The 21088-nt window shown below is 40.1% G+C and overlaps 1 protein-coding gene and 1 non-coding gene across 2 annotated transcripts in view; both read left to right on the top strand.

The window, feature by feature from the left end:
* Ccar1 (cell division cycle and apoptosis regulator 1) overlaps positions 1 to 21088 on the top strand; it is a 41269-nt gene that overhangs the window by 14183 nt on the left and 5998 nt on the right. The window contains exons 8-19 of the mRNA XM_032889281.1: positions 2904 to 3033; positions 3694 to 3855; positions 7225 to 7450; positions 8263 to 8376; positions 8877 to 9043; positions 9767 to 9977; positions 10777 to 10860; positions 13632 to 13817; positions 16868 to 17059; positions 19065 to 19304; positions 20086 to 20197; positions 21001 to 21083. Of these exons, the coding sequence (XP_032745172.1) occupies positions 2904 to 3033; positions 3694 to 3855; positions 7225 to 7450; positions 8263 to 8376; positions 8877 to 9043; positions 9767 to 9977; positions 10777 to 10860; positions 13632 to 13817; positions 16868 to 17059; positions 19065 to 19304; positions 20086 to 20197; positions 21001 to 21083 (1907 nt within the window). The remainder of the gene's footprint in view (positions 1 to 2903; positions 3034 to 3693; positions 3856 to 7224; positions 7451 to 8262; positions 8377 to 8876; positions 9044 to 9766; positions 9978 to 10776; positions 10861 to 13631; positions 13818 to 16867; positions 17060 to 19064; positions 19305 to 20085; positions 20198 to 21000; positions 21084 to 21088) is intronic.
* LOC116887745 lies at positions 8686 to 8750 on the top strand. The gene has a single exon (XR_004386251.1). It is a non-coding gene; the product is annotated as a small nucleolar RNA SNORD98 (small nucleolar RNA).

Raw genomic sequence — 21088 nt, 5'->3', positions numbered from 1 at the left:
TCTTGTGAGTAGCATAACTATAAACATAGGTGTACATAGAGTGGTATGAGTGGGTCATATGGAAGTTTATTAGATTTATTTACTGTCTGCACCATGTGCTTACCTTGGAGACCAGAGGAAGGCATTGGATGTCCTAGAACTGGAGTTACAGGTGTGAGCTGCCACATGAGTGCTGGGAACTGAAATGGAGTCCTGGAAGTCCATGGTGCTCTTATTGCTAAACTCCCCAGCTCCCTGGTTATTATTTATTTTAGTTAAGTTTTTAAAAAACACATGAGTACTTTGTATGTATGTATACCTGCATGCCAGAAGAGGGCATCAGATCCCTGTATAGATGGTCGTGAGCAACTATATGGTTGCTGGGAATTGAATTCAGGACCTCTGGAAGAGCAGCTAGTTCTCTTAGCCATGAGCCATCTCTCCAGCTCCTGCTGGCTGTTTTTAATTAGTATGTTTGTGTGTACTGAGTGTACTGTTTGTACTGAGTGTAGACTTGTGTGCCAATAGCACACATGTAGAGATCAGAGAGTAACTTTGCAGAAGAGTTTTTATTTTTCTATAGAACTGAGGCTTGTGTGGTTAGTGGGCCACCCACTCGCTGAGTCATCTCACTTGCCCTATGATGTCCTTTGGTTTTTATTGTCGTTTACTTTTTGTTATATAAGATAGAGTTTCAAATGGCCCAGACTGACCTTGAATTCACTCTGTAGCCATGCATAATTCTGAATTCCAGGTCTTCTGCCTGTATATCTCAAATGCCTAGGATTATGGGCATGTGCTGCCACACCTGTTTTTCTAAATTGATACTTATTTATTTTGGATTTCTTCATTACCTCTTATGTATTCTTTTGTAATGTTCCTTTTTTGGATTTGTTTTGATTCCTTGTGTTTTATTGTTTTGTTTTTTACTTTGTTCCTTTGTCTTAGAAATCGGGGGGTAAGTCTATATGATTTGGCAAGAATTGGTTATAACCAATGCTTTGTAATTTATACTGCATTATTTTATAAGCTTTCAGTTCTCCCAGTGTTACTGATGCTGGATTTGAATATTTGTAGCTATCAGTAGCCATAGATTTTTCTGGACTAACTGAATTCTTTTTCTTTTGTAAATGAATAATACCCCAATGGTATTTTAACATTCTCTACCTATCTTATTCCATAGTACTCATTGATTTCGTGTGTATACATCAGGTACTGGCAAACTGTAGGCCTTGAATTTGAGCCTGTAGTTTGCTTAAGCTAAAAATAGTTTACATTTTAAAAGGTCGCTCTCTCTTTCTCTTTACCCCCCCTTTCTCTCTCTCTTTCTCTCTCTCTCTCTCTCTCTCTCTCTCTCTCACACACACACACACACACACACACACACACACACACACACACACACACACCACACACTTTGAGTGTCTGTGACTTGGGTCATTTGCAAACATGCTTGCCAACTTCTTTTAGGTGATTCTATTCTATTAAAAAGTTACGTACAGGGGTTGGGGATTTAGCTCAGTGGTAGAGCGCTTGCCTAGCAAGCACAAGGCCCTGGGTTCGGTCCCCAGCTCCGAAAAAAAAAGAAAAGAAAAGAAAAAAAAAAAAAGTTACGTACATTTTCTCTTTCAACAAATTCCTATTGCTGTTTTTTAGAGTATGGATTTTTGTTACTTATTCCAGAATAAGGAGTTTCTATGGTAGTCTTCTCCAGTTTGGCAATAAGATTCGTTTTCCTTCCTGTCCTTTTTTCTTACCATGGTGGCCTCTTGGGTTTTAAGGGATTGATTGTTTTATACTCAATTGATGTTTGCAAAGGTAGGGGATAGGGTAGAGAAGGGTAGTGCTGGGTATGAGTACTAGACAAGCACTGTACCACGGAACTGTATGCTCAGCCCTTTGTGTGCTTCTTCCTTACACAAGCTACCCCATAGAGTGATGAAGTTAAAACTTGGCTATATGTTCCTGGGGTGCCACTGTTTCTAGAAAGAAAGTAGGAGCTGGGTGGTGGTATGCATATTTAATCCCAACACTCAGGAAACAGGCTGGCAGATAGATCTTCATGACATTGAGGCTAGCGTGGTGTGCATAGTGACCTCACATTAGCCAGGGGTGCATAGTAAGACCTCATCTAAAAAGAAACAAAAATACAGGGCTAGAGAGATGATTCAGCAGTTAAAAGCAGTTGTTCTTGCAGAGGACCTGGGCTTGGTTCCTAGCATTTATATGCTGGTTCCAAAGGGATACAATGTACCCTCTCTGGCTTCCGTGGGTACCTGTGTATGTGTACACACACACACACACACACACACACACACACACACACACACACACGTTGTAATGACATAAGACCAGAAGGCATTTAAAAAGAACATTATTGTTGATTCTAGACTTAGCAGCCAAAGGCAGTTTTGTTATTAAGAGATTCCATTAGAATTCTACTGTTTCTTTGTTATTTTTTGGGTTCGTTTTTTTGTTTTTTTGTTTTTTTTTTGAGATGGAATCTTACTTGGAGCCCTGGCTAACTATCCTGTAACTTACTATTATGGATTTGAATTTACAGAGATCTACCTACTTCTGTCTTTCTGCGATTAAAGGCATGAGCCATCAAACTGGCAAAGAACTTTGATATACACTGTACTTTTTAACACAGATTTATCTCTTCACTGCTTCCATTGTACCAAAGAGGTGTACTTTTACTGTCCTGTGGAAAAATAGATATACTATTTTAAAATGAAAATTTTAGTTTTCGTTACTAGGAAGAAACCAAACAATACTTTTTTTTTTTTAACTGTATTTTGTTAACTTGGAAAAAGACAACTTTGGAGACTCCTACTTGATTGTTCATATTTATCATTGTTGTGTAAAGTTTTTTGAGCTTAATTTAACAAATTTTCTTCTCTTTTCTTTTACCTTTTTTGAAGCTGGCTTATTGCAGCCTCCTGTCCGAATAGTATCACAGCCACAACCCGCACGGAGATTAGATCCGCCATCTAGATTTTCAGGAAGAAATGACAGAGGGGATCAAGTACCTAATAGAAAAGATGACCGAAGGTATGTTTGAAGGTAACATGGTGGGCTGGAAAAACAGCTTAGAGGTAAGAGCACTGTCTGGTCCTCTGGGGACCCACGTTTGCTTCCCAGCACCCATAAGGTAGCAGAGGACCCTCTGTAACACCAGTTCTGGGACTTCCAGTGCTCTCTTTGGCCTTGCTTAGGCATGTGTGAGCTGCACAGACAAAACACTCAGATACATAAAATAAAAAGTAAATTAGAAGTTGTTCTGAGCCAGCCTGCTGTATGTATGTATATATGTGTATATAACAAAGACTGTCAAACAAAGAATGAAAAAATTAAAAACTATTTACTTCCTTGTGCCTAACTCCATAGACATGGATGGCCTTGAATCTGTACTAGATGTACTTGCCTCTGCCTTCCGAGTGCTGTGATTCATGGTGTACACCACTGTGCCTGGCAAGAACCATTTGATAATACCAATAAATATTAGCAAGGTTTTACTCGTTTATTTAATCTGTGTCTGTATCCATGCCATGGTGTGTATGTGAAGACCAGAGGCAAACTTGGAGGAGTCTGTTCTCTCCTACTCTGTGGGTTCTGGGAATGAAACTCAGGTTCTCACCCTTGGTCGCAGCGCCTGTGCCTGTTGAGCCATCCTGGTGGCCCCAGAGTAATTTTAGAAATCCTTGCTTTAAGTCGTGAAAGGGACAGAGAAAGACGCAGATCCAGAGAAAGATCACCTCAGAGGAAACGTTCCCGGGAGAGGTCGCCCAGGAGAGAAAGAGAACGATCCCCTCGGAGAGTCCGCCGTGTTGTTCCACGGTACACAGTGCAGTTTTCAAAGTTTTCTTTAGATTGGTAAGTTTTTCCGTCTGTGGTTTGTTTGCTTCTTTTAAATTTCATTATTAGTGTTAGAGTTTTATATAGTTTGGTACAGAATATGTCTTTTTCTTGTAAAGTTACTTAGTAACACTTTGTGTTATTTATCTGAGGGCAGAAATGCAATTTGAATTTGGAATTTTGTTCCTTAAATAAGAACAGTGATTTTTGAGTACACATTTAGGATAGCAGCTTCTTAAGCACCTTTTGGTTTAGGATATAGCCCTGGACAAGAGCGCTTGCCTAATATGGAAGCTGTAGGTTCAATCCCAGTATCAAAAACAACTGACCAAGAAGCAAAGAAGCAAACTTCCAGAGAATCTTCCTTTGTAATACAGTTTTAAAGTTAGAGTCTTAGAATCAAGATTTACTGGTAACTTTAAATTTGCTAATTGTGGATTAAGGCAGCAATACTCTTGTTTCAAGATTAGCTGTGGCAGAGTGGTGTGATACGGAAACACTGACCTCTTCTTCTCACATACTTGTTATACTTAGGTGACTTACCTGTCTGTGTCCTTGGTGAGTTAACTCTTAGAGTCTGGAGTCAGAAGGAGATTAGTCCATCTCTTAGCCTCATACAAAGCTCACATAAACTTACGGAGTCACTGTGAAGTTGAATTAAATGTCTACAGCATTAACCTACTGTATGAGAACTAAGATCCTCTGTAGTTCATGGTGGCAGTGAGCAGTGTGGCACACTGATCATAGACTAACAGGGAGGAAAAAGAGAAATGGAGACAGATGTGCTGGTGCACACCTTCAATAAAGAGACTGGGGAGGCACAGACAGGTATGTCTGTGAGTCAGACCAGATGGCTGTATTTTCTCTATATTAAGGTCTCATTAAAAAACTAGTATGCTACTTAACAGAAAGCTTTATCTTGTGATGATACGTTTTTTATAGTTTTGATCAGTTAGCAAGTCTTCCTAGGCTACATTAGTGGGGTTTTTTGTTTTTGTTTTTTTTAATATGAACAGGATAACTGGATAGCTATGTTAAACTGGGCGGGGGGACCCGTAACTGGGGTTTTATTTATTAACACTAGGTTAAAAAATATATTTCAAAAATTGAAACAAAAAATTATTTCTGTATAGCTGCCTATATATGGACACATTATAAACTAAAAATAGTAAACTCACACAGGCCACATTTTCTAAGCCATATAAAATGTATTATTAGTGTATTTTATCTTTGTTTACTCCTACATTTAAGTATATAGTTCGAATATTTCAGAGAAACCTGAAGGGAACCAAAAACACTTTCCCAGCCGTCAAAATATACTTAATGAAGAAGCCTTCTTTATTCTCTCTGTTGTTAAAATTTATATAAATTTACAGAACATCAAATGAACCGATTACAAATAGGTTTTAAAGCTCTTCATCTGTAATTGTAGAACTCAAGACTTCCTTACACTAATGTAATTATGAGCTAGAGTGAAGGAAAATTATTTGTACTTAGCCACTGTTTAATTTTAGATGTTACTGCTTTGGTGCAAGATATATCTAGTGTTGGAAAATTTTTGTACTTAACTTTCTTACTTAAAAATAAAGGTGAAGGGGGTTGAAGAGATGGCTCTGGGTAAGGGCATTGCTTCCAGAGAGAGTGGATTCAGTTCCCAGCACCCATGTTTCTCATATCCTATTTCAGGAGTCCTGTACCCTTTCCTGTCCTGGATGCACATGGTTCACAGATAGATAAGACTTACAGATATGTACAGAAAATTAAATCTCAAAAACAAAGAAACTTTGTGATATAGTTTCTACATTTCTCTTCTCACAGTGGACTCATATGGCAGTGGTATTAGATCAGCAGCAATAAACGGCTGACTTGTACATACCCTCTGTTCTTATTTGTTAGAGAAGTGATGGTGGTATTTCTTTCTCTTTGGTATTTCAAGACAGGGTCTCTCTGTGTAGCCCTGGCTGTCCTGGAACTCGCTCTGTAGACCAGGCTGGCCTCAAACTCAGATCTGCCTGCCTCAGCCTCCTGGGTGCTGGGGTTAAAAGTGTGTGCTACTCCCACCGGGTCTTAGTTATTTTTCTACTGCTGTGACGACACATCACAACCTAGGTAATTTATAAAGAATGCATTTAATTTGGGGCTTATAATTCCAGAGGATATTAAGTAGATCCATGATGATGGCAGCCGGCAAGCAGGCATGGCTCTGTAGACCTTCTCTACAAGAATAAGACAGAGATAGACTTAACTGGAAGTGACATGTGCCTTTGGAGCCTCAAAGCCCAACCCCAGTGACACAGCTCCTCCAACAAGTCCACACCTTCTAATACTGTCCAGACAGTCCCACTGGCTGCACTCTGGGCATTCAAATCTGTGTGCCAATAGGAACGATTCTCATTCGAACCACTGCAACTACTCCGCTTCAGGGAATTGATACCCTCTTTTGATCTCCCCCATGGGAACTGCAAGTTCATCCTGGAGCACAACACATATAGACATACATACATGCACATTTTTTGAAAAGTTATTGTTAGATGTGAACAGCAAGTAACTTGTCCCTGTTTGCAGTGTAATGTGGCATAGATCTAAGTCTCCACACTGAAGTGTTGAAGTTACAGATCACCTAGAGCTGCTTTGGATTTTGCTTTCCTGTGAATTTGCCTTGCACTCAAAGACTTCTGCTTGCCTCTGTCTCTGGACTGCTTGGAGTCATGTGCCGTCACGCCTGACTCATGGGAATTTTTAAATTTAAGTATGTTTAATCTAGGCTCTTACCATATAATAAAATTGTCTTTTTCTGTGTAGCATAAATGTGGGAAAGTAATCAGATATTTAGTTCCTGTCATCACTTTGTATACAGGGTTTTCAAGTATCCATGCTTGCAGCTAAGGGAGAAAAGAACACTTGTTCAGGTGTTCTCTGGGATTATGTTTGGAGTTAAATTTCAAAGGGTCTTCTCTAAGGAATGAGAACCTATACACAAAAAATAGAGAAGTAAGCATGACATTTAAATATCATTTATTCAGCAGTACAGACTTTGTTTACTCCTACATTTAAGTATATAGTTCGAATATTTCAGAGAAACCTGAAGGGAACTTTCCCAGCCTTCAAAATATACTATATGGAGAAGCCTTCTTTATTCTCTCTGTTGTTAAAATTTATATAAATTTACAGAACATCAAATGAACCAATTACAAATAGGTTTTAAAGCTCTTCATCTGTAATTGTAGAACTCAAAACTTCCTTACACTAATGTGATTATGAGCTGTTCATCTTGAATCTGTTCATTTTTACTCTGTCAACTTGTATGTAGCTTTGGAAGTGCATGAATACAAGTGTATAACCTTTGGCCTGAAGGCTTTTTATTCACTGTCTGTGTCTGCTTTTCAGTCCTAGTTGTGACATGATGGAACTAAGACGCCGTTATCAGAACTTATATATTCCTAGTGACTTTTTTGATGCTCAGTTTACATGGGTGGATGCTTTCCCATTGTCAAGACCATTTCAACTGGGAAATTACTGCAATTTTTATGTGATGCACCGAGAAGTGGAGTCCTTAGAAAAAAATGTGGCTGTTCTTGACCCACCTGATGCTGACCACCTGTACAGTGCAAAGGTTTGTATTCCATTGTGATCCACGTTTTGAATATCATAGCATTTAGAGCTATCCTTTGGAAATGGTTGTTAGTTAAAAGACTCAAATTGCCTGATTTTTGTCTTAGCTATGTAACAGTTTTATTTTAACACCTGTCTTAATTCTTAAGCTATAAAACAAGGGCTATTGGGGTTGGGGATTTGGCTCAATGGTAGAGCGCTTGCCTAGCAAGCGCAAGGCCCTGGGTTCGGTCCCCAGCTCCGAAAAAGAAAAAAAAAACAAAAACAAAAACAAGGGCTATTTTTTGCCATTTAAACTTAAAAAATATTAACAAGTTAATGTTGTGAGTCATGTGACTTCCTATAGAACTGGGTAAAACTTGATGCCGGTCAGTGTGCTAGACACTAGTCCTCAGGGTATCTTTCGGTATACTGCTTAATGAGTTTGCTTCTGTTTTAAAAGATTGATCTGGGCTGGAGAGATGGCTCAGCGGTTAAGAGCAGTGACTGCTCTTTCAGGGGTCCTGAGTTCAAATCCCAGCAACCACATGGTGACTCACAACCATCTGTAATGAGATCTGATGCCCTCTTCTGGTGTGTCTGAAGACAACTACAGTGTACTTATATATAATAAATAAATTTTTAAAAAAAGATTGATCTGAAAATTGCTTCTTGTAATTGGCTGATGAGGCATCAAATACTATTTTTTTTCTGTAGCATTTTATATTCCATTTTTTGGAAAAAATATCTTATGTAATGTTAATTAGTAGTACTTCTCATTTTTTTCACATTACTTTAGACTTTTGACAGGATTGAATTATTTGACTATAATAGGTAATGCTGATGGCTAGCCCTAGTATGGAAGATTTGTATCATAAGTCATGTGCTCTTGCTGAAGACCCACAAGATCTTCGTGATGGTTTTCAGCATCCTGCTAGACTTGTTAAGGTAAAATGAAATGTTTATTTTGATTTTAGTTGTATATTTACTTATCATAGTTTTCAATGTATTTACAAAATAATAAAAACAAGGACATTTGAAATCTTGTTAGTTGCATAATATTAAGTCTACTTTTATTTAATTAGAGATACTTTTCCTGTTACAGAATATGGCTGTAATTTTTGTGTTTCTAGTTCAGCTATGAATTTGATCGTGTGTATACTTACAGCCTAGTAAAATCTCTTGGATACTTTTGAAGTTTGTATTTACACATAGCTTGTTTCCTTAAAAGAACTCTGATGAAGTATTTTAGAGGATGAGTTATGATGTGTAAATCCTATTCCATTGCTGAAATGCAGTGTGGAACATGATGAACTGAACTCTTCCTTGACTGACCAGAGGTAGTAAAAGTGGTATTGGGAAGGTTTGTACCTTTCCGATTTCCTAAGTATCTATTGTAATTTGATGGGCTGTGTTATAGATGTAAATGATTCTTTGTTTTGAATTAGTTTCTAGTGGGAATGAAAGGCAAGGATGAAGCCATGGCCATTGGAGGCCACTGGTCTCCTTCGCTGGATGGACCAAACCCAGAAAAAGACCCCTCTGTGTTGATTAAGACTGCCATTCGTTGTTGTAAGGCCCTGACAGGCATTGATCTAAGTGTGTGCACACAATGGTAAGTACCGGTCCATTTCTTGATTAGGAATGTTCTTCTAATAGTTCATGTAGCTGTTCTTGCCAATCAGCCTCTCCCCTTTCCTTATCACCCTGTCATGCAGGTAATCTCAAAGGAAAATCCCCATTGGTAGCAAAAGTTTGTTTGGTGCCAAAATGTTTGGGGGAAGGGACTTTAAGAACTAATCAAAATACACTGAAATTTTAAATGTTTCGTTATGCTGTACTTTGGAAATTGGATGTGTGTTGAAAATACTTTTCGTTTCATGTATAGCTGGAGAAGACCGTCCAGAGAGAACTTCATTTCATTATAATCCCTCTGCTATAAGTGATGTAGTTGCTGATTATTTTTGTTCAGCCATATTTTCTCTTGAGGCTTACTTGTCCTTTGTATTTTAGTGTATTTCTTACAATTTAATTGAGAATATTCTTTTTTTAGCACATGAAATCTGAACAGCTTTCCAGCTTCTTCAGGTATTCTATAAAATATGGGTAGCTCTGTAATCAAATCAGAAAATTCCTGTTGGAAATGTATTCTTTTAACCAATAAACTATTATCCAAATGTACCAAAAGAGGAACTATGGCTTCTATAATTTTTTTTTCTTTAGACCAACCTCAAGTTCTTGCAGCAAAATTTCTTTACTTGATGTGCTACAAGTGAACTAGGGTCTTTAAAATGTATTGTAGAATTTTTTTTCCAACATGCTTCTTCCCTTGCAACAGGTACCGTTTTGCAGAGATTCGCTACCATCGCCCTGAGGAGACCCACAAGGGGCGTACAGTTCCAGCTCATGTGGAGACAGTGGTTTTATTTTTCCCGGATGTTTGGCATTGCCTTCCCACCCGCTCAGAGTGGGAAACCCTCTCCCGAGGATACAAGCAGCAGCTGGTCGAGAAGCTTCAGGGTGAACGCAAGAAGGCTGATGGAGAACAGGCACTGAACGCTAATCCCTTTTTCCATTTCCGCTTCTCACAGGCACAGGAACACAGGCACAAATGCACACCACACACTACATAACAGACACACATGGAGGAACATAACTGCTGGCAGCGACTGGTAATCCAGCTTTCAGCAGTATAGTTCATTTCCTTTTCTCATAAAAATCTGTCTATTATGGTAACATAAATTTAAGAGTGCTGAGACCTCAAAAAGTTGTGCTTATATTGCACAGAATTTTGTTTTTATCATAGGTCTATTTGCTGGAACCTGGGACCAGTTGTTGAGCAAGATTCAGTATTAAGCCATTTTAAGCATTTTGCCATTTTCTCAAATTTTTAAAATTTTCTCTTTCACGGTCATCAATTCTAGTCATGGATATTTGAAATTGGACAACCACAAGTCTGAGAGCTTTGAAATTTCAGGCTATGTGGCAACGTCTTGGGTACATTTCAAAGGTCTGACTAAATCAGTCTTTGGGTGGTTTGAAAATTGGGGCAAGATCACACACTGTGTGGTTAGTGGAGACCGGCAGTGTCTGTGTATCCCGACATCCTTTGTGTTGTAATTTATCACCCTTTTGTGTTTCACAGATCTGGCTTTGATTGGCTGATGTCTTTGTGATCAGTTAAAAGTGGTAGAATGTATGTATGTGGACTTGCCTAAATAATAACTTTAGGAGAAGACAATCTGAGACATTGTGACCTTGCACAGATCAGCAACAGACTTTAAAATAAATTACTTATATATTTTTAGGTTTCAGAATAGTAATGTTGTTCTCAACTTTGTATGTTAGGATGAAGAAGAGAAGGATGATGGTGAAGTTAAAGAAATTGCTACTCCTACCCATTGGTCTAAACTTGATCCAAAGGCAATGAAGGTAACTGGAAATGTAGACATACATAGCGTGTGCACAAACAGTAACTGTAACTACACATTCTAAACTTCCGAAGCGAAATGAGTAAACTTGGTGAGATTAAGAATAATTGTTTGAAGTGGGGAACGTTCAGCCTAGGTATGGTGGCTTATAACCATCATGTCAGGATTTAAGGGGCAACAGCAGGAGAATCACCGTGCATTTCAGGAGAGTGAGTTCTAGGCTGTCCTAGCATGTAGAGTGAGACCCTGTCTTTAAAAGGGTTGCAGTGCAGGGCATGGTAGCATGACATGAAACAGAAACAGATTATCTCTTGAGTTTCAGGTCTACAGAGCTAGTTTTAAGACAGATGGGGGAGCTATTCAGGGGAAAACAAACAAACCAAAAAAAAAAAAAAAAAAAAAAACCCTTGTCTCAAAAAATCAAACAAAAGAGTGAATAAATATAAAACACAATAAAAAAAGGCTTCAGGCATTCAAAGTCAAGTTTTTGGGTTGTCTTTAACTCTGACGTCTTATGTTTGTACGTAGGTAAATTAAAGAGGCTGTGTAGTTCAGGTGTATAATGTCTCAGTGCCTCCAGTAGAACTATGTTGATAGCGCTGTTTTCTTGTTTGGGAAATGACCTAAACTTAAGGAGACTAGAAGAATCCCAGGAAAAAGGTAGGCATTAGTGGTGCACACCTTTCACCCCAGCACTTAGGATGCAGAGGCAGGCAGATCTCTGAATTCTAGGCCAGCCTGGTGAACAAAGCTAGCTCCAGGACAGCCAGCACTACTCAGAAGAAATCCTGTCTTCAAACAAACAAGCAGACAGAAGGTAAATCTCATGTATTTTTTATATTTTTGGGTTTTTTTGGTTTGTTTTTTTTTTTTTTTTTTTTTTTTTTTTCGAGCTGGGGACCTAACCCAGGCCTTGCGCTTCCTAGGTAAGCGCTCACCGCTGAGCTAAACCCCAGCCCCTATATTTTTTGTTTTTTTAGGACAAGGTTTTTCTGTAGTGGTCCTTGCTGTTCTGGTACTTGCTTTGTAGACCAGGCCAGCCTCAAATTCACAGAGATCCATCTGCCTTTGCCTCCCCATTGCTGGGATTAAAGTTGTGGGCCGCTCACTACACCCAGTGGTGAATCTGATTTTTATAATTTGAAAGTAAAATGTTATGTAAGCGTTCTACTAAACTGGGAAAGAAAGAAAAATGTAAATCTTTGATTCAGGTAGCTAGGGGAATGTGTCTGTGCAGAAGATTTGGACTAGTACTTGCTTATTTATATGAAGGCTATGGTTTTGAGAAAGGGTCTCCCCAAGTAACTCTGGCTGGTCTAGCTATGTAGACCAGATTAGTCTTAAAGAAATCTACCTGCCTTTGTCTTCCGAGTGTTTCCATTAAATGTGCATCCCAGGACATCAGATCTCATTGCTTGGTTTTAAATTTTGATGCTTTTTTTTTTTTAAAAACAAAACAAAAAGCATTTGGGTGTCCAAGGACAACTTGTTTCTCTTTGTAGACCAATCTAGTCTGGTTTTGAAATCAGAGATCTACCTGCCTCTGCCTTCCCACTACTAGGATTAGAGGCATATGCCACCACATCCAGCCCAGTCTAATTATTTTTAGACATCACATTCTAGTTAGTATAGATTCTGTGTTTTGTTAAAATATTTATTCTTTATTAACATTAAGTTATTTTACTTTTTTGGTGGGTGGTAGTAGCACCTTTCAAAATATGTATATAAAATACATATATTCCCTTTAAGACAAAGTCTCACAATATTGAGTGGGTTGGCCTCAAACTGGGATCCTTACTATCTTACCTGGCTTAAAATGATCTTAAGCATTTTGAAACTTGTTTAGGGACCTTGACTTTGAGAGATGGCGAGGTCCTTAAGAGTAGATACTGCCTTTTTAGAGTTCCCAGCATTCACATTGGGAAGCTCACAACTACTTGTAACTTTAGTTCCAGGTAGACACGATACCTCTGTGCTTAATGGGCAAATGTGTACAGGCATATACATATATTCAGAAATAAGAATAAAGTAAAATATGTTTCACAGCCAGATTTGCTGATTTGGTTTATAATCGAAATACTTGGGAGGTGGAAACAGGAAGATCTGGAGTTCAAGATCTGGCCCTGCTACATAAGCAAGTTTATCCAGTTAAGGCCACAGGCTGTCTTAGTAAAAATAAGGGTCAGGGGGATGGCTCAGTGGGTAAAGCTGCTGCTGTTCAAGCCTCACGTGTAGAGGCTGCCTCCAGAAACAACGGACCTGCCACAGCATGCTGAAGGCAGGAACTAGCTCACCATTTCCAGTGCCATGGCAAATGTACATTTGTACACACACTCAAGAACAGGTTTTACATTATCTTCTAAAAACATTTATCATTTTGCATTCTCAAAAGCCCTGGATAGTGTCTATTCCACTGAATTTGACTTTTTAAAATAGAATCTCGCTGCATGTAGCCCTGGATTGCCTGAAACTCCCTATGTAGGCCACACTTGAATCTGCAACTTCTTTTAAAAGATTTATTATTTATTTCTGAGTACACTTTGGCTGCCTTCAGACACACCAGAAGAGGGCATCGCATCCCCTTACAAATGGTTGTGAGCCACCATGTGGTTGCTGGGAATTGAACTCAGGACCTCTGGAAGAGCAGTCAGTGCTCTTAACTACTGAGCCATCTCTCCAGCCCTGAATTTGCAACCTTTGAGAAACAGACAAACAATATTTTTTTTAATATCCTACTTTTTTCTTCTGTGTTTTTATGCTCCATATATTTAGGTAAACGATCTCCGAAAAGAATTAGAAAGTCGAGCTCTTAGTTCCAAAGGACTAAAATCGCAGTTAATAGCTCGCCTGACAAAGCAGCTTAAAATAGAAGAACAGAAAGAAGAGCAGAAGGAATTAGAGAAGTCTGAAAAGGAAGAGGAAGATGAGGATGATAAGAAGTCTGAGGATGATAAAGAGGTATGTAGTCCATTCGCATACTGGCACATCAGTGATGGTTTAGAGGGAGTTCTTGGAACATGTGACTCGAACAGGATTTATGTATTTAGGTATACATGAGTGCACCAGAAGAGGGCATCAGATCCCACTACAGATGGTTGTGAGCCACCATGTGGTTGCTAGGAATTGAACTCAGGACCTCTGGAAGAGCAGCCAGTGCTCCTAACCACTGAGCCATCTTTCTATTTCTAGCCCCTTGAATTATAGTTTAAGACTATGGCTTGTTTTATAAGCTCAGGCTAGTCTGAACTGAGTCAGGATCTTAAAGCCGAGACCAACCTGGGCTACTATATAACCTTTCCTTATCAAAAAGTTGGCAGAGGGGGGCGGGGCTGGAGGGATAGCTCAGTGATTAAGATGATTTTCTGTGTTAGCATAGAACCTGGGCTCAATTCCCAGCACAATTATCCCTAACTCCACTTCCAGGGGATCCTGCTGCCCATTCTTTGGCTTCAGTCTGGAACCCTGGTTATCAGTGGCGAGTGAATAAAGGACAGATACTTATCCAAAAGAAACTGTAATCACCTGGGGTTTTCTAACTAGTATCACCGAAACCCGGAACCTTGTTAATTGCAGCATAGGAAGAGAATCTGGCTAATCTGGTAGAAGATCCGTAGTTAGAGTCTCAGGCACCCAGAAGGAGGAAACCACAGTTGCTAGTCTGCACATACTGGTCAGTCATCTCTAAACACCAAGAATTCCCGAGGAAAGAAAGCTTTGCACCCGTCTTGAGCAGGGCCCATATGAGTAACAGTTTGTCTTATTTACCATGGGCCAATTGGTCTGAGTCCTTGACAGGCCTTGCTCATGTCAAAAATATATACTCATCTAGGGCTTCCTTTACTCATTATAGGATCTACTGTCCTCTCGACCATAGAGGGCACTGGACATGTAGTTAACTGTTGTACATACAGGCCAAACACTGGTGCACATAAAATTAGAAGAAAAAAAAAAGTAGCCTGTGTTTAAAAAAAAAAAGTCCATGTAGTTAATGAAATGCGAAAGGAATGTAGATGCTGTCATAGTATAAAACTAGACAAGAGTCGGTGGCCTTGAAACTCTGCACCCGCGGCCCTCTGCAAGATACATTTGTACTCAGATGAGTGGTTTCGTTGCATCTATGTATGTTTGGTACCCCAGAGGTCAGAAAAGAACAATGATCTCCTGGAACTGAAATTACAGTTAGTTGTGAGCCATCGTGTAGGGGTGGGAAGGGGAAACAAATCTGGGTCCTCTTCACAAGCAACAAGTGTTTAACTGCTGAGCGGTCTCCAGCCAAAGGGGTGTGTGTGCGTGCGTGCGTGCGTGCGTGCGTGCGTGCGAGTGTGTGTGCCTGTGTGTGTGTGTGAGGAAGTGTCACAATTTGGTTCTTTTAAGTGGTAAGCCATGGGCAGGGGTCATTAACTTGGCTTCTATGGCAAGTGCTTTTCCCCATGGGTTTTTACTGGCTTTTGAAGTCTTTTTAAAGAGTTACAGACAATCGTTAGATGTTAGACCACAGAGGTGATACCTGCTGAAATTAATGTTCACTCCCTGTACCGTGTTTAAGTGCCCTCCAAAATTAGTGATTTTTCTTTTTATTATAAAAACTCATTTGTATTTATTTATTCTGTGTGGGATTGAAAATGCCATTGGACTTACCCAGAGGTCAGAGGATAATTACTGGAGATGATTTTCTTTGGGGGAATCAAACTTAGGTCATCATGTTTGGCGGCAAGGTTCCTTACTCACTTAGGCTGTCTCTGCCCTGCTCCACTTTTAATTTCCTTTTTGATAGACGGTCTAACTGATGTGACTCTGACTGGCCTGGAAGTCTCTCCATAAAACCAGACCATCTCACAATCCGACCGTTGTTGTGCTGAAATCACAAGCATGTATTAACATGGTTGCTTACTGGGGTTTGTTGTTGTTGTTGTTTTGTTTCTTTGTAAACAGATCTGTCTGTAGCTCTTACTGTCCTTAGAACTCACTCTGAACATAGACCAGGGTGGTCTCGGAGTCAGAGATGTGTCTGCCTTTGCCTCCTTGGTGCTGCTTGGCTGCTTTGTTATTTTAGAAACTCAGTTAGAAGGAAAGGAAAGCTAGGGAACTTGTTAGTTTCTTCTCAGTAGCACCAAGGGAAAGAGTAGTTTTGAAGGGAAGAGGACTCCACTTTGGCAGACCAACCATAAACTGGGCATGCTGACCCCGGAACTTCTGAGGACATTTCTTGGGATGAAGCTTTCCCTTGGGAACAGCAGGGCACTTCCTGTGTTACTAGGCAGTCCATGAGTGTTGGTTTCTTGTTCTCTTCCCTGTGTTACATTTTTGGATGATGATACTGTTACCGAGCTGGCAAGGGCCTGAGTCTGTTTCAGCTTATCTCACTACTTTATAGCAGAATAGGGTGTGTACTGTCCCTCCCCTAGCTCAGGGACAGACTGTGTTTGCCCAGGATGATTGGACATCCTCCAGTGAAGTTATGTTTTTAGAAGCCAGATGTGTTCATTAACACTTGACAAAAGCAGTCCAGTCTCTAGGACCCATGGTGGCAGAAGACAATTGCCTGCCCTCTGACCCCCAGTTGTGTGCTGCTGTCCCCTTAAATAAACAAATGAAGTAAAGGGAATGTAAGGAAGAACTAGGAGCCATAAAGGCACTGTCTCTGTTTCTAATTTATGGCTAAGTAGTCTGTAAGAAGTCAGACTTCGAGTTTTGGTTTGGAACAAGGTCTCACCCTGTAGCAGAAGCTAGCCTGATGCTCATTTCATATATGGTGGGTCACCTGGAACTCGGGGTCATCCTTCTTTCCGTCTGTGCCACCAAGTGTGGGGATTGTAGTCATGAACCAGTGCACCCATCCGCGTGTGTGTGTGTGTGTGTGTGTGTGTGTGTGTGTGTGTGTGTGTATGTGTATGTGTGTGTGCGCGCGTGTGTGTGTGTGTGCGCGCATATTAGACTTAGAGTATATTTTGATACACACGCACTTTTTACAGAAAGTTTTGCCATAACTTAAATTTTCAAATGTCTAGGAAGAAGAAAGAAAACGTCAAGAAGAAGTGGAACGCCAACGCCAAGAAAGAAGATACATTTTGCCTGATGAACCTGCCATAATTGTCCATCCAAACTGGGCTGCAAAAAGTGGGAAGTTTGATTGCAGCATCATGTCTTTGAGTGTCCTTTTAGATTACAGATTGGAAGATAATAAAGAACATTCGTTTGAGGTAATGTTAAAGTTTGGGTGAGGATCCAGATACTCTCCACAGTTGTGACGTGGAATGCTGTCCTAAGTCCTCCCGGTGCTGTAGGCAGCATGCGTTTACTTATCACTGTGTACTGGGAAAAGGCAGCTTTCCTCTCTAGGGTCTCTTAGAGACGCACTACACTGACTGTGCTCATTCTCTCTGTGGTGTGCATTTGTCATCTTCACTTCCTGTACATTAACAAGTTAGATCTCAGCTACTCTTGCTTTTCCTCCTGTTTCGTGTTTTCAAGGCTGTCTCTAGTAGCTTTTGCTGACCTTGAAGTTGCTTTGTAGTGAGACTCTTGAATTCCTGGTTCTTTACCGCTCTCCTCTTTGTGCTGCAGTTACAGCCCTGTGTTCCTATGCCTGTTCTAAGGCATTTTGAGAGATGGAATGTGTTCTTTCATCAGAAGAGAGATATCTAGTTGTTGTTTTTTATTTCATGTCTGTGTGGTTATTTTGTCTCTGATTGTGTCTGCTTGACATGTGTGCCTGGTTCCTGTGGAAGGCAGAAGAGCGGGGGTCCAGTCTCCTGGATCTTGAGTTGCGGCTGTTTGTAAATCACCATGTGGGTGCAAAGAACCAAGCAAGCTGCTCTTGAAAGAGTAGCCATTGTCCTTAACCACCGGGCATCTCTACTTACACCACTAGTTGGGTAGAAGCTAGGGCCTTAGTCATGGCTGGACAGTTGCTCTTTCACTGAGTTACTCTCATAGCTCAGAACTTTTTATCAGGTTACCCTTCCAAAAGGTGAGACAGTCAATTCTATTATTCAGTGTCAAATTGCTACCCATCTTTTCTGTGGGTTTCAAGCTGACTTCCCTTGTGACAGTCTTGCTTCAGCCTCCTTAATAAGTGTTGTGTTTACAGATATAAGCCATCGAATTAGCCTTTTACCCCTCTCTTTAAACCACCTTTCTTGGTGATGCTGTAATGCTTTATTGTTTCTTTAGAATTAAAGTACCATTTAATGGAATTGAAAAATTTGTGACTGGTTAGATTATAAAAGAAAATGAGTGGTTATCTTTTAACCTAAATTTTGTGTTCTGTCTTGTCTGTCTATATCTCTCTCTCTAAATCTCTTAACGAGGTCTTTAGTACATATGTCTGTCTGACCATGAATACACAAAGATCCACTTTCCTCTGATTCCCAAGCTTGCACCACCTTCCTCAGCTCCTCTCTTGTCAGTGAGGTGATTAAACTCAGGACCTTATGTGTGCTATGCAAGGCCTCTACCACTGAACTACATCTCCTATCTTCTTTTTACTTCTTAATAATCTTACAGAGTTTCTAGGCTGGCCTTAAACTCAATTTGTAGTTCAGTGAAGCCTTCAACTCATGATTATTCTGCTTCAGTATCCTTAGGGGCTGCAATTACATACTGCATCAGTAAGCATAACTCTATATTCTGTTTTTTATGTTTATTCTCTTTATATGGTTCTATGTATTGTGAGACAGTATCTCATGTAACCCAGTCTAGTCTCATGCTTGCTGTATGGTTTCCACTGGACCTGAATTCCTGATTCTCCTCTTCCGACTGTTGATATTTGGGATTACAGGTATGCTGCACTGTATCCCATGCTCAATTTTTGAGACAGGTCTCAAATGCCCAAGGATGATGGTGAACTGTTCTTCCTGCCTTCTCTCTCAAATGTTGAGATTACAGGAATGTACTAGCATGGCTAGCAGTATATTTGTCTTTAAAACATCTTTTATACAGGGTATGATGACATGAGTTTATAATCCAGCAGTCAGACCATGAGTTCAAAGCCAGCCTGACTACCATAAAAAAATTTTGTCTTTGAAAAAATTTTTGTGCTAGACATGGTGGCACACAATCTCCCTCATAAAATATCATGGCTCAGTTTTAGGTATAGATAATAAGATAAGTATGGTAAGACAGTGCTTGTTAAATGACTTATAGCTGGATTTATTCAGTATTTCTATTGAATTTGTTTGTATTAATGTTGTTGTCTTTTTATAGGTTTCATTGTTTGCAGAACTTTTCAATGAAATGCTTCAAAGAGATTTTGGGGTCAGAATATACAAATCATTACTCTCTCTTCCTGAGAAAGAGGACAAAAAAGATAAGGAAAAGAAAAGCAAAAAAGAAGAGAGAAAAGATAAAAAAGAAGAAAGAGAAGATGATATTGATGAACCAAAACCAAAACGGAGAAAATCAGGCGATGATAAAGACAAAAAAGAAGACAGAGATGAGAGGAAGGTCTGTAATTTCCAGGATAGTCAAGGGAACTTAAGAAAGTTCTGGTTACCACCTGTAGATGGTAACAAAGGCCAAGCTCCAAAGTGTTGAATGTCGTGATGGACACAGACCATATGAGGCTGTCTCAGAAAATTAGAGCTGGGTATAGGCCCACGTACCCTATAATCCTGGACCTCAGAGGTGGAAAGAGGAGGATGAGGAGTTCAGGTCCAGCCTGAGCCCTGTAACAAAGCTTAATATATAGAGCCAGTTTCTGATGTTACTCTCCTCCCTGATCCTCCTTTTCTTTTCTTTTCCCGTGCTTTTATTTCTTTCTACCCTTCCTACCTTCCTTCCTTATTTTAATGTATTTGTTTTGCATATATGTGTATCTATGCTCTGTGTGTGTGGTTGCTGACCTCTGACGCCAGAAGAGCGGGTGGATCCCAGGACTGAAGTTAAGTTACATACGGTTGTGGAGCTGTCCTGTGGATGCTGGGAGCTCTTTATGTCTGAGCCATCTCCCTAGCCAGCTTCCCTTTTTTTTTTTTTGTTTCTATTGTTTTCTCTTCTCCCTCCCCTTTCTTTCTGTCAGCTGGCCGTGACCTGCACGTTCTCCTGCCTTCACCTCGCAAGTGCTAAGATTACTGCTGTGCCCCATCATGCCACATTTGAATAGATTATTATTGTTATGAGAAATCTAATTGGAATTGTTAGAAATAATACATCCATTTACTGGGCTTGACATTTACTTGTCTTTTTCATGAAATATTGCTTAATTTTAAGTCATCTTGAATTACAGAAAGAAGAAAAAAGAAAAGATGATTCTAAGGATGATGATGAAACTGAAGAAGATAACAATCAGGATGAGTATGACCCCATGGAGGCAGAGGAAGCAGAGGAGGAGGATGACGGTATGTGTGCATCAGACACCCTCAGTGCTATAGAGTGGACCATATACTTTCTTTTTTTCGAGTTTTTGACATTTTTTCTTGTCTTGCTTTGTTCCCGACACTGGCTTATAGCCCAGGTTGGCTTTAGCTAGCACTGTTCTGCCTCAGTCTCCTAGTGAGCACTGTGGTTACTCGCTCAGACCACCGCCCCCAGCTGTTGTACTCTAAGGAATAATTGAAGCTAGTGCTTGCCTCCTGTGTCCATCAGTGTTCGTGGCACTGTAGTTTCTTCGGGGGCATTTACTGTGGCTCATGTGAAAGGAGTCAACCACATGCATGCCCGGTGCCCCTGGCAATCAGAAGAGGGCATTGGATCTCCTGAAACTGGAGTTATAGATGGTTTTGAACCACCATGTGGGTGCTGGGAATTGAACCAGGGTCCTCTGCAACAGCAACAAGTGCTTTCAAAAAATGTTGGCCCATTTCTTCAGTCCCAGGAAATGATAGCTTTTTTTTTTTTTTTTTTTTTTTTTTTTAAGAATTATCTATTATATGTATACGAGCATACTGTAGCTGTCTTCAGACACACCCTAAGGGGGCATCGGATCCCATTACAGATGGTTTTGAGCCACTACATGGTTGCTGGGAATTGAACTCAGGACCTCTGGAAGAGCAGTCAGTGCTCTTAGCCACTGAGCCATCTCTACCCCGAAATGATAGCTTTAGCAAATAAAAATTTGTTTTCAGTTAGTGTCTGAAGTGGTGATTAACGTTGCTGTAATCATGGGGGCGCGCAGCGGACCTGTCTCCCCTTTGCTTTACAGACAGGGAGGAGGAGGAAGTGAACAAACGAGATGACAAAAGGGATGTCAGCCGATACTGCAAGGACAGACCCTCAAAGGACAAGGTGGG

The sequence above is a fragment of the Rattus rattus genome, chromosome 18, assembly GCF_011064425.1.
Source record: "Rattus rattus isolate New Zealand chromosome 18, Rrattus_CSIRO_v1, whole genome shotgun sequence".
NCBI lineage: Eukaryota > Metazoa > Chordata > Mammalia > Rodentia > Muridae > Rattus > Rattus rattus.
Note: the sequence above shows the minus strand (reverse complement) of the source record. Positions and strands in the feature narration are given on the sequence as shown.